This window comes from Lynx canadensis, chromosome E1 (genome assembly GCF_007474595.2).
Source record: "Lynx canadensis isolate LIC74 chromosome E1, mLynCan4.pri.v2, whole genome shotgun sequence".
Classification (NCBI taxonomy): Eukaryota; Metazoa; Chordata; class Mammalia; order Carnivora; family Felidae; genus Lynx; species Lynx canadensis.
The window spans coordinates 11,684,977-11,698,654 of record NC_044316.2 but is presented as its reverse complement, the minus strand read 5'-3'; the positions used below and the strand labels follow the sequence as shown (position 1 = coordinate 11,698,654).

General features: G+C 48.6%; 1 protein-coding gene across 3 annotated transcripts in view; it reads left to right on the top strand.

Annotated features, from left to right (window-relative positions):
- The first annotated feature begins 302 nt into the window (after positions 1–302).
- NT5M (5',3'-nucleotidase, mitochondrial) overlaps positions 303–13,678 on the top strand; it is a 33,100-nt gene continuing 19,724 nt past the window's right edge. Inside the window, exons 1-2 of one of the 3 annotated variants that reach the window (XM_030294649.1) lie at positions 303–733; positions 4,223–4,323. In XM_030294649.1, coding sequence (XP_030150509.1) covers positions 464–733; positions 4,223–4,323 — 371 coding nt within the window. In that variant the 5' untranslated portion in view covers positions 303–463. The remainder of the gene's footprint in view (positions 734–4,222; positions 4,324–13,678) is intronic. The other 2 variants (XM_030294651.1, XM_030294650.1) reach the window with 2 other exon arrangements.

Below are 13,678 nucleotides of genomic sequence, written 5' to 3'. Positions count from 1 at the left end.
TGCTTTTCATCTGTCTGCCTTCTAAGAGGTAAATTCCAGGATGGATGGCAGGGACCTGGTCAGTTTTGTCCACAGCCCCATGCAGTGAATGCTCAGTGACACAGCCTGGCTCCATCAGCGCGCACTGCTCCTGCAGTCACGCTGCGGCTGTGGGAGGAGGCAGTCCAGGCCCGGGGTCCCGGGAGAAGATGCGAGTGGAGAGCAGGGGACTGTGGCCTGTCCCCAAAGCCCCGCCCCCTGAGCTCCGCCTCCGCCGGGGCGCGTGCCGCAGCCTCGCTCTGGGGCCAGAGCCTGCGCGCTGCGCCCTGCGCGCCCAGCGCCCCGCGCCCTGCGCCCCGCGCCGCCCGCGCGCCCGAGCCGGCAGGGGTTTCTTTCCCCCCATCGCGGTCATGTCTCCGGGTCCGGCCCGGCGGGGTGGCGCGGCCCAGGCCCCGGCGCCCGCGGCGAGCGACCGCCAGGGACCATGATCCGGCTAGGCTGCTGGTGTGCGCGGCGGCCCCGCGGCGCGGCGTTCCCCGCGGGGCGGCGCTGGGGGTCGGGCGGGCCGGCGGGCCGGGCGGGCGGCCGCTCCCTGAGGGTGCTGGTGGACATGGACGGCGTGCTGGCCGACTTCGAGGGCGGCTTCCTCAGGAAGTTCCGCGCGCGCTTCCCCGACCAGCCCTACATCGCGCTGGAGGACCGGCGCGGCTTCTGGTTGTCGGAGCAGTACGGCCGCCTGCAGCCCGGCCTGAGCGTGAGCACCTCCCCGCCCCCCGCCCCGGCCCCGCTCGGCGCCGCCGCGGGGCCGCCGTTCCCGCTCCGGGGCCCCTAGCCCAGCCCGGCGGGACTGAGGCCCTCCTTCCCGGTCCTGGGCCGGGAGCCCGCGTGACCTTGGGTGGGTCATCGCCCCGAGCCTCGGGGTAGTCCTCGTGCGAAAGGGGGGCCTGGGGAGGACCGAGGGCGCAGCCCTGCGCGCAGGAGCTGGTGGCTGTCCTCTCAAAAGTCAGGAGAATAGGAAGCGTAATATACTGTCTTCAGCAGACTTTTTAAGTTTTGGTGCATTTGGCCACGAGTCTTTTAATTTTTTAAATGAAATAAATGTTACAGGTAAAGTCCTCTTTGACCCCTGCCACAGTCACGTGCCCACTTCTTCATCCTCGCGAATTTGATGAGTGTCTTTACCATTCTTTTTTTGCCCTTTTCCATGAATGCATTAGTTCCCAGATGTATTTGAGGTCCAGAGAAGTGGAGCGCTGCACATCACACAATGCGTCAGTGGCCAAGATGGGGTGGGATCACCTCCTTGGTTTATCCCCTTGCTCTGGCGGCCCTGCTGAACCTGAGCCCGCCACATCCCCCTGACTCCTGATGTGCTCTGCTCTCTGAGTCCGCGATGGATGGAGGGGAAATATCCAGGCACGTTTATAGACAGATGGCTTGGTTTGTGAGCTTAAACTGTTTGGTGAAAGGAACAGGATTTTGCCTTGCCGGCTTAAAGAGGCTGGATGTTTTCTGGCATCCCTTGATTGGCCACCTAGGGTCACCTAGGTCACCAGAAGTTTGATGATGATGATGATGATGATGATGATGGTATTAGAGCCTATTTTGTATCCGTAGGTTGACTGCATTATCTCCCATGTGAGATAGACATTATATCTCCATCATGCAGGCGAGGAAACTTGTCCTAAGTCATATAGCCAGTAAGGGGCTCAGCTAGGATTGGAACCCAAGTCCGTCTGCCTCCCAAGCACATTTAGCTTTCGCCACCCCAAAGTCCTCTTCTCTGTCCTGCTCTAACAAGTAACTTTTCTTTCGACTTAGAAAAGGTTACTTGACAATAATTGGTTTGTTGAGAGGCAGGTTGAAAAGAAAATCAAGCACCATGTCCCTCTTAACACCATGCACTTCAGAAGGTGACTTTCCCAGAGTTCTGTGTGCTCACTCCTCCCAGCTCTAATGGCTGATTACCAACTTCGAAGTGGAGAGAATACCCTAGTAATTTTTTTGCGGCCTCAGTAACATACCCCCCTGCTCTGTGTGTGTGTTCGTTTATAGACGGTGCACGGTATTGACAGTCTGGGCACCTTGTTTCCTTCCAGAAGTGTATTAGGGCAATAAAATAAAGCCCGTCCCCGATCCTGGAAAGGACAGTGGTTTTTGTAGTCCTTTGTACAAGTGTGCAGGCCCCAGGACTAAGGAGATGAATTACCATTTTCTAAGGACGAGGCAAAGGAACAGAGCTCCTGGGACACGAAGGAAGGGGTGTTCTGGGAGTGACATGCTGAGTTCTGCTTCTGGGAACATTGCAGGAAATGGGATTTTAATAAATGAACACGTGCCCTTTATCCCCAGCACAGCTCACAGCAGGACATCCCCGGGTCTCACCTGGGCTGAGCTGGCCCAGCATCTACAGTTAAAGACAACCAATCAGTCAACCCAGCTTAATTATGTAGACACATCTGCTTTACAAAACACTGCTCTATCTGTATCCCCTTTGGTCTCCACGGTGCTCTGAGGGGTCACCGGGGCTGAGGTGGAAGGCAGTGCTCATTTTAACTGACTTGGAATCCTGCGTGGTCAGAACAGTTGAGGAACTGAGCCCAGAGACAGGAAGTGCCTTGACCAGGGTTTCAGAGCCCAGTTAGCGATGGAAGGAGGGAGAGGTGGCTGGGGCGCGATTACTGAGGTGAGGTAGCTAGCCCGGGGTCACACAGTAAGGGGCCAGGACCTCTTACCCCTCTGTCGAGGGCGCTTTCCACCAGCCTATGCTGCCTCTGTGTGAGTCAGAAGCCGTAAGTCATGTTCTGACAGTATCACCCATAAGTGGCCTTGAAAAAGAAATCCTCTGTAAACGTCAGTTTCCTTATCAGTAAGCCAAGGATAGCAATTCTTGCCCCTTGTGGGATGTGAGGCTCAAACAAGAGAGAACAGACATTAGCAAGAGTTACTCGTTTGCTTAATCCCACACAGTTTGCAAGAATATGGCCAGTGTGATCTCAGGGTTCTCCCCGCCCGTACGACACGGTGGTTCTGGAGCGTGTGGCCTCTGGCCTGGCAGAGACCCTTGCTGCACCACACACATGGGGTTCAGGTTCCTGCTCCTCAGAGGCCTGGGTCTGTCTTCCTTCCCCTTGTCCCGGGCCTGGAGAACTGTGGCATTCTGCAGACTTGGTTTTGGCCCTGTAACACGAGGTAGAAACTTCTAGCCTGGGACTTGGGAGGTGGTGTTCAGCTCTCAGCAATGCCACCGTTCTGCTGGGTGACATTTCAGAAAAACCCTTCCCTATTCAGAGCCTTGATTTTCTCATATGACAGATGCAGGTCTGGATTTTTGGCCTTCAAACTTTATTTATTTTTTTTAACAATTTTTTTAATGTTTATTTTTGACAGAGAGAGAGAGAGAGAGAGACAGAGCATGAGCGGGGGAGGGGCAGAGAGAGAGGGAGACACAGAATCCGAAGCAGGCTCCAGGCTCCGAGCTGTCAGCACAGAGCCCAACGTGGCACTCGAACTCACGAACTGTGAGATCATGACCTGGGCCGAAGTCGGACGCTCAACCGACTGAGCCATACAGGCACCCCATGGCTTTCAAACTTTAAAAGCAGCAGAATACGTTTTACACAAAGTACTTACTGACATATCAGTGCACAAAGCAGACAAAAGGGCTGTCATAGTTGGTATGAGTGAGGAGCCTGGAGTTCTGCTCAACCGGCCTTCCACCTGCTCTCCACCAGCTCCCCCTTAACCTACACTGCACAGAGGTGCGCTGAAAAATCTCTAAGTTCCTCCAGCTCTTGAATTCAAGGACTCTAGTGCCATGGCAAGACCTGGTCCACCCTCAGAGCCTCTACAATGCCTCTGGCCGTTCGAATCAAGCAAGTGCATATGATTCATGACCTACCTTGGGTCCCAGGTGGCCCTAGCCGTGCCTCTAGCAGAGCAGGCTTCAGAATTCATGGCCCCTGACACCTTAGCTGGTCTCTGCTGGATCCTTGCTGAAGTCAGAGACCCTGGAGAGGGGCTGGAACACACATACTCCATGTGACCTGCCCTCCCCCTGGGATGTGTCCTTGTGTGTGTGTGTGTGTGTGTGTGTGTGTGTGTGTGTGTGTGTTGGGGGGTAAGGGGAGCGTGGGAGGCTCACACTCTTATTGTCAGCAGCTCTTCCCAGCTGTGCCGTCCTTGTGGTGAGGCGAGGTGCTGAGTACCCTGTAAGTCGCATGTTTCTCTCTCGTCTTCTTAGGAGAAGGCCATTAGCATATGGGAATCGGAAAATTTCTTTCTTGACCTGGAGCCTCTCCCGGGGGCTGTGGAAGCGGTGAAGCAGATGGCCAACCTAGAAAAGTAAGTTTGTCTTCCCGCCTGAGTATTTGCGCCTTCCCCCTGCCGGCGCCTTCCCTTCTCCCCTGCTGCCCCCACCCTCTGCCGCCCTGCCTTCTCTCTCCCTCGTCCCTGCACAGGCCTCCATGCTTGTTTCTTCAGCCCTGGACATGGTAACACCCTGAGTGACACACACTCGGCCTGTAGGCTAGTAAGGTGTTTTGATCCAGTAACGGGAGAAAATATTGAGTCTAACGGGACCTGGGTGACTGGGTGCTGGATGAGCCCGTATTCAGCAAATATCTGAGAACCGACTCTGTTAGATGCTCCTGGACACCAGTGATACAGAGACAAACAACACATCGTCCCGCCGTCTTGGAGCTCACAGCCCTGCCGGAGAGTGGGTGCTGACGTTAAAGAATCTCACAAGCAGAGATAATCACGGACTGTGATCAGTGCTGAAAAGGAACAGAGTAAGGGGTCCGAAGGGGCCTAACGGGAGACCTAATGAGAAAGGTGGTGAGGAAGCAGTATTGTGTGAGGTGTTTCTGTTTGCTTCTGGTGGAGCAGTTGCTTCTGTGAGCTGAAGCTCCCGCTCCATAACCACCCACTAAAATCCATCAGCAGTTACAGATGATGGCCTTCCCTGAGGACTTAAAACAGAAAACACAAAAGCCATCCTGAGATGTAGTTCGCGTGCCGTACAGCCATTTAAAGTGTCTAATTCAACGGGTGTGTTCGCAGAGTTGTGCACTCATGACCATGGTCAACTTCAGAACACTTTCATCACCCCCAAAAGAAACCCTAAACCCATCAGCAGTCACCACCCCTTCTTCTCCTTCCCTTGCAACCCTAGGCAGCCACCGTCTACTCTAAGTCTCTGTAGATTTGCCGGTGCGAGACATTTCACGTGCATTTCGTGTACATACACTGTGTGGTCTTTTGTGATTGGCTTCTTTTATGCCGTCTTGTGTTTTCAGGGTTCATCTGCGTCCTAGCACAAATCAGTACTTCATGGCTGGGTAATATTCCACAGTACGGATATGCCACGTTTTGTTCATCTGTCCATCAGTTAGTAGACACTTGGGTTGTTTCTGCTTTTTAGGTATTAAGAATAATACTGCCATGGACACTCATGTACAAGTTTTGTGGGGTTTTTTTGTGGTCATATGTTTTCATTTTTCTTAGGTGTATATATACCTACGAGCAGAATTGCTGGGTCTTGTGGTAAATTCATGTTTAACATTTTGGGGACTGCCAAACTTTTCCAAAGTGACAGTACCATTTGACATTCCCGTTAGCAATGGATGAAGATTCCATCACATCCTTGCTAACACTTGTGGGCTTTGTTTTTTTTTTTTTTTTTTTTAAAGGAGGCTTCACACATAGCATGGAGCCCAGTGCAGGGCTTGAACTCATGCTCTGAGATCAAGACCTGAGCTGAGATGCAAAGTTGAATACTTATAACCAACCGAGTCACTCAGGCTCCCCGTGTGGTCTTTTTTATTGTAGCCGTCCTAGTGGGTATGAAGAGATATCTCATCGTCCTTTTGATTTGCCATTTCTCTGAGGGCTTATGCTTTGAGCATCTTCTTGTGTGATTTTTAACCATATGTTTATCCTTTTTGGAGAAATGTTTATTCAGATCCTTTCCTATTTTTTTTCAATTGGGTTATTGATCTTTTTTATTGCTAATTTTTGAGAGTTCTTTATTTTAGATAACAAGTCCCTTATCGGATATATGATTTGCAAATATATTCTCTCATCCCATGTGGGTTGTTGCTTTACTTTCTTGGTGGTGTCCTTTGAAACCCAGAGTTTTTATTTGGATATAATTCACTTTATCTGTTTTTCTCTTTTGCCCCTGTGTTTTTGCTGTCGTATCTAAGTATCATGTGCCTTAGCCAAGGTCACAAAGACTTGCTCCTGTGTTTTCTTCTAAGAACTTTATAGTTTTAGCTCTTCCATGTAGGTCTTTGATCCATTTTGAGTTAATTTTTTCATAAAGTGTAAGGAAGGGGTCCCACCTCAATCTTTTGTCAGTGAAAATCCAGTTCTCAGAACCATTTGTTGAAAAAACTCTTTTTTCCTTCTATTGAATGGTCTTGGCTTCCTTGACAAATATCAACTGACCATAAGTGTTTAAGATTTATTTCTAGACTTGCATAAACTTTTATTGGTCACAGTTTTGCTTGAATTTACCAGCCTGCATGACCAATCAAACATAAGGTATGATTTGGTCTTTACTGTGCCATATAAATGCCTCCCCAAATCATCAGTATTCAAAGTTCCACCATTAGAACTTTGAGTTACAGTTTTTCAGACTCATTTGGTTGGCAGTTTAGTTTTAGACTTGAGTCAGGTCCTGCAGAGTACTGTATTTCATTCTGGTTTATGATTTGAACTTGATTTATGATGGAATACTGTTGTACGACTTCTTCCACCTACAGGAAGAGCCTAGAGGGGCAAAGCATATGTGTATCTGCACTGAAGCTGTTCAAAATTCTATTTCGGTTTGGATCAGCGTTTCCTGGACCGCATTCAGCCAACTGTATTCTGGGGTGCTAGATAGCATAGTGGTTAAGGCTATATCCTAACTGGAGTTGGGCTGCCCAGGCTTACATCCGGGCTTTTTCCCGAATCTAACTTCAGATGTTGGGCAAATTATTAAACTTTCTGGGTCTCAGTTTCTTCAAGTGTAGAAGGAGGGTTATGAGAAAGTCCTCAGTATATATAGCTCCTGGCACATTGTAAGTGCTCAGTAGATGTTAGCTGCTGTGGTTACTATCCTGCAAGATTTAATAGATACGCAACAAAAAAGTATTCTTTAACCAAAACAGTATGGGGGGCATTGGATTAAGATCAGACTTCTAAGGGCTTCCAGATTGCTGGTGTGTGCATCATGACCCTTCACTGGGGTAGCAGAGGATATAGCATTCTTCATATGTATTCTAGCCTAGAACACTTTTCCCCCCAACAGCTTCCCTGGTAACGCTTTTGTGAAAATGCAAGTCTAGACCATACCACAGGTCTTGTACTTCCATTTGGCTCCTAACAGGGTGGATTCCTAAGGTCAGTCAGTGCCCAAAGTTTGGACAGAGAGAGAGAGGGATCTAGTCAGTAACTAAGTGGATAGCTTTGTATCTAGTACCGAAGTAGACAGAGGCCAAGGTTTAAAATGTTACTTAAGGAATATTTGTCAGGCATCTGCTACATGCTAGGCTTCCTAGAAGATGCTGCAGATACAGAAGTAGGTAAGAGATCTTGCCTTCAAAGAGTTCACTAGTAAACAGATGACTAGAACATAGTTCTAGAAGTGGTGTGGTAGATGTATGAATACAGGAGGCAGGGGCTAATACTCCCCAGAGGAGGTGGCGACACTTGAGCTGTCATCTTGAAAAATGAAAAGGGATCTGGCAGGTGCAGAAGGCAAGGGAGTTCCAGGTAGGAGGGGAACAGTGAGCGAATACCTTATCTGCCCACTGTCCTAAAACAGCCTTCCTGGCATGCTGTGTCCTTCCTCCACCAGTGCCGAGCAGGGGCTGTGCTTCCTCGGACTATCTTCAGTGGCAACTACCCTTTTTTTCTTAGTGTTTATTTTTATTTTTTGGCGGGGGAGGGGCAGAGAGAGAGGGGGACAGAGGATCAAAGCAGGCTCTGTGCTGACAGCAGAGAGCCCGAAGTGGGGCTTGAACTCACAAACCTCGAGATTGTGACCTTGAGCCAAAGTCGGACGCTCAACTGACTGAGCCACCCAGGTGCCCCTACCCTTTATTATTATTATTATTATTATTATTATTACTATTATTATTCAGTAATACATGAGTATATTCTTATGAAAAATGCAGTGTGTACATATGTGAAAAAATGTGAGTTGCCCATTTTCTCCACTCTCCTATGTACGTCTCCCTCAACCCCACTCTTTCTATCCTCGTTAACAATTTGGTGTGTATGCTTACAGACCTTTTAAAATGTATTTATGTATTGGGGCACCTGGGTGGCTCAGTCGGTTGAGTGTCTGACTTCGGCTCAGGTCATGATCTCACAGTCTGTGAGTTCGAGCCCCGCATCGGGCTCTGTGCTGATGGCTCAGAGCCTGGAGCCTGCTTCAGATTCTGTGTCTCCCTCTCTCTCTGCCCCTCCCCTGCTCATGCTCTGTCTCTCTCTGTCTCAAAAATAAATAAAAACATTAAGAAAAAAAATTTTTAATTAAAAAATGCATTTATGTACATATTTGTATGGTTTACAAATACAGGTTTATCTGTATATAAATTTGTATGTTCTACCCAGCAGCCAGAGAGATATTTTTAAACCAAATTCTGGTGATGTTGGTCCCCTCTTAAAACTACCCTCTTGGGGGGCACCTGGGTGGCTCAGTCGGTTGAAGCGTCTGACTTCTGCTCAGGTCACGATCTCACAGTTTGTGTGTTCGAACCCCGCGTAGGGCCCTGTGCTGTCGGTGTGGAGCCTGCTTTGGATTCTCTGTCTGCCTCCCTCTCTGCCCCTCCGCCTCTCCCTCTTGGCTTCCTACCCTAAGTCCGCCGGGCCCGTGAGGTGGTCTGCTACCCGCTGTGTCGCCCTCCAACCTCTTTTCACCTGCTCCAGGCACGCTGGCTTATTTTCTGCCCCGGGGATGCACCAAGCTTGTTTCTGATCTTACAGAACTCTTAACATACCCTCTTGGAATATTTCCCTGCTAGAACTTGGTGTGGCCACATTGATTTTAATCCTTTAGCTTTGAGTTGCTTTCGTGTCCCCCCTTCAAAGTGGCCATGCTGCTGTAGCTCAAGAGGCCACTGTCCCCACCCAGCTATTCCTCCCCATCCCCCGGGTATGTTCTCTAAGCTGATGTTGTGTGTCTGTGTTGTCCCTTTCTCTTTCAAATGTCAGCTCCCTGGGGTCAGGGAGCTATATTCCTGGTCCCTAGGGTGTTACCTGGCACAGGGTACAGGCTGAGGTATTTGCTGAATAAACATTCACAGAATATTTGTTGTTTATAAAATAGGATGTGGTCTTCTATATTATTCTATTGCTTTCTCTTTTGTACTTGACGATATGTGTTAGCTACTTTCCACAACAACACTATCGAACTATCTTATTCTTTGTAACTACTGCATCGTGTTTTATTGTATACATATACCATCATGTATTTAACGCGTTCCATATAGACATTTAGGTTGGTTCTCATTGCTCCTTGCTTATCAGGGCTACAATGAGGACACATGCAAGTATTTCTGTGCAAGAGTGGACCAGCTGGATCAAAGCCATATGCATTTTTATTTTATTATTATTTTTTTAATTTTAGAGAGAGCACGAGCAGAGGAAGGGCAGAGGGAGAGAGAGAATCTTTTTTTAAAAAAATTTTTAATGGTTATTTATTTTTGAGAGAGAGAGAGAGACAGACAGACAGACAGACCACAAACAGGGGAGGGGCAGAGAGAGAGGGAAATGCAGAATCCGAAACAGACTCCAGGCTCCAAGCTGTCAGCACAGAGCCCGACAGGGGGCTCGAACTCACAAACCATGAGATCATGACCTGAGCTGAAGTTGGACGCCTAAATGACTGAGCCACACAGGCGCCCAGAGAGAATCTTAAGCAGGTTCCACCCTCAGTGCTGAGCCCGACATGGGGCTTGATCTCACGATCCTGGTATCATGACTTGATCCAAAATCAAGAGACTGAGCCACCCAGGCGCCCCTCCATATGCATCTAAAAACAATTTTTATTGAAATATAGTTAGCATACAATGTTACGTTAGTTTCAAGTGTACCATATAATGATTCAACAATCATGTACATTACTCAGTGCTCATCATAGTGAGTGCACTCTTAATCTCCTTTATCTGTTTCAGGCATCCCCCCACCCACCTCTTGTCTGTGCTCTGTATTTAAATTTGATACACACTAAGTGATACTTAAATGCTATTCTTCCTGCAGATGTTCCCCCAGAACAACCAGCATAGTATATTCCATATAAAGTGCCATTAGTCAGCATGACTTATCCTTGAAAGGGGCATTTGACGTGTGAAAATAGCCAAAACTGATTTGGAGTCACTGCCGGCAACTGAATGAGTCATAGCTGAATCTCCCTAGTGCTTAGAGTATGATGGATTTCTTTAAGTTTATTTATTTATTGAGAGAGAGAGAGAATGAGCAGGGGAGGGGCGGGGAGAGAGAGAGAGAGTGAGAGAGAGAGAGAGAGAGAGAGAGAATCCCAAGCAGGCTCCATGCTGCCAGCACAGAGCCCAACCTGGGGCTCGAACTCACAAACCCATGAGATCATGACCTGAGCTGAAATCCAGAGCTGGACGCTTAATCGACTGAGCCACCCAGGCACCCCTAGAATATGATGGATTTTAGTATGTGCTGAATAAAAGGAACTCATGATGTCTAAAGCAATGAGCACTTTCTATCGGGATTATAATTGGCTTCAGAGGTCAGTCCCTAAGAGAAGGCTGAAAAATGTTTGTTTTAAAAAAACAATGGTTAGGGGCGCCTGGGTGGCGCAGTCGGTTAAGCGTCCGACTTCAGCCAGGTCACGATCTCGCAGTCCGTGAGTTCGAGCCCCGCGTCGGGCTCTGGGCTGACGGCTCAGAGCCTGGAGCCTGTTTCCGATTCTGTGTCTCCCTCTCTCTCTCTGCCCCTCCCCCGTTCATGCTCTGTCTCTCTCTGTCCCAAAAATAAATAAAAAACGTTGAAAAAAAAAATTTAAAAAAAAAATAAAATAAAAAAACAATGGTTAATTTGGAAAATTAAAATATAGGATAAAAAGTCATTTAGAACCTCATCACGTTGAAACAACCACTTATATTTTGGTGTTTTTGCTGGAGTTTTCTTGCATACAGATCTTTTCCCCGTAGTTGTCATTATAATATGTATAACTTCAAACATGTATGAAACGGTAGCAGTGTTTGCCAAAACAAGTATTTGACATCCTAGGGGGACTACTTAGCACCACTCATTTATAAGGATAAGTTTAGTTGTGCTCACACCTGTGGTTTTTTTTTTTTTTTTAATGTTTATTTTTGAGAGAGAGAGAGAGACAGAGCACGAGCAGGGGAGGGGCAGAGAGAGAGGGAGACACAGAATCGGAAGCAGGCTCCAGGCTCCGAGCTGTCAGCACAGAGCCTGATGTGGGGCTCGAACCCATGAACCCATGAACCATGAGCTTATGACCTGAGCCGAAGTCGGACACTTAACGACTGAGCCACCCAGGTGCCCTGCTCGCACCTGTGTTTAGCCATGACTTTCAATACTTATTGTTAGAAGGTGAAAGAGGGACAGTAAAGCATCCTCCAAACTGAGAAGGCGCTTTGAGACCAGAAAACATACAGTTTTCTGGGGACTTTGTACAGTTTACACAGTTTCAATTCAGGATGACTCTGATGGGGCGATCAGGTGAGCAGTGATCCAGAACTGCACAACCATTCTCTGCCAAGTCCTGACGTGAGGACGTAGATTTTCTAGAGGGAAGAGATGTGCAGACAGCACTGTGGTGAGGTCAGAGGGACTAACGCTTGACAGACCTCATGGCGCCATCTGGGTACCAGAAGACGGGGGAAGAAACTATGTTACCTTTACTAGGTATCTCAACATCATTAGGAGAGATGAGAGCAAGCCTTTCTACATTCCGGTCAGGGCATACATTAACCTCCAAGGGGCCTGGAACAACGTACCCCCAAGGAGGCCATTGCTTGCCCACGAGCAAGATGGAGGGCACCAAAGGTGGAGTCGGTGTTGTGGGCATGCCTACGATCGCGGAGCCCGGCATAGGAGGCAATGTATTCGTTCACTCACTAAACACGTATTTTGTGTGTCACTTCATATGTGCCTGGCACCGTGCCAGCACAAAATAAGACACCCAACCTAAGGTCTCAGGTCTCAAGGAGTTTTCAATACGGTGGGGAAGATGGCAAGTATAAAGAAAAATAATTTCAGTTTGCAATAAGCTTTGTGAAGGCAATAAACAGGCGATATATTTGAGAGTAAACGGGGAAGGGACTGCTTCAGGTGGGGTGGAAAGGTTTCTCTGAGGAGGTGACATTTGACTTCAGAGCTAAGTGGTAGGAATGAGCTAGTTAGTAAGGAGCCAGGGTACAAAGGCCCTGAGATGGGCAAGGATTCTGCTTATTTGAGTGACATCTCAGAGGAGACCAGTGTGGCTAGAATTCAGGGAGCATGGTGTGGGTGGGAGGGACGGCACACTGGCAGAGGAGCAGGTCGAAGAGACACTGTTGTGATTTAACTTAGATTTAAAATTTTTTTTTTCAACGTTTATTTATTTTTGGGACAGAGAGAGACAGAGCATGAACGGGGGAGGGGCAGAGAGAGAGGGAGACACAGAATCGGAAACAGGCTCCAGGCTCCGAGCCATCAGCCCAGAGCCCGACGCGGGGCTCGAACTCACGGACCGCGAGATCGTGACCTGGCTGAAGTCGGATGCTTAACCGACTGCGCCACCCAGGCGCCCCTAACTTAGATTTTAAAAACATGGGCTTGGGGCGCTAAGTTTGGACAGGCAATTTTCCAAAGAAGATATGCAAATGGCCAACGAGGGCATGAAAATTGGCCCCGACATCATTCGTCGGTAGGAAAATGCAAATCAAAACCGTGATGAGATACCACTTCGTACCCACGAGAGTGACCGTAATAATAAAAAAAATAGGACAATCATAAGTGTGGCCGAGGATGTGGAGAATTTGGAACCCTTATCACTGCTGGTCGGATTGTAAAGGTGTGCAGCTGCTGTGGAAAACACTAGAGAAAACGTTTCCTCAAAATGTTAACTATGGGGGCACCTGGATGGCTCAGTGGGGTAAGCGTCCAACTCTTGATTTTGACTCAAGTCATGATCCCAGGGTCATGGGATTGAGCCCTGCATTGGGCTCTGTGCTGACTGGATCCTGCTTCAGATTCTGTCTCTGTCCCTCTTCCCCTTGCCCTGCTCACAGTCTCCCTCAGGGGGGAAAAAAAAAGGTCAGTCTGGATGCTTGGCCGGGGCATGGGGGTAGGAAGGCTTGGCAGGGGCAGAATTGGAAACTGAGGAACCATCAGAGGTGGTTGTGGTAACTCAGTAAGAGATGTCGGGGCTCGGGACTGGGGTGAGGACCGTGGAGGGAAGTCGGTGGAATGAAACACGCGTTGGAGGTAGACCCCATAGGTCTGGGAATGGATATTGGAGCTGGGGGAAGGGTAGGAAAAGGCGTGATTTTTCATTTTTTTTCTTGAGCAGCTAGATGAATATAATAGTGCCATTAACTAGGGAAGGAACAGGTCTGGGGAGCGGGGAGGACCACATGTTCCGTTTTGGAAGAACCGAGTCTGCGATGCTGACGAGATGTCCACATGGAGATCTTCAGTAGACCATTAAGGATGTGAG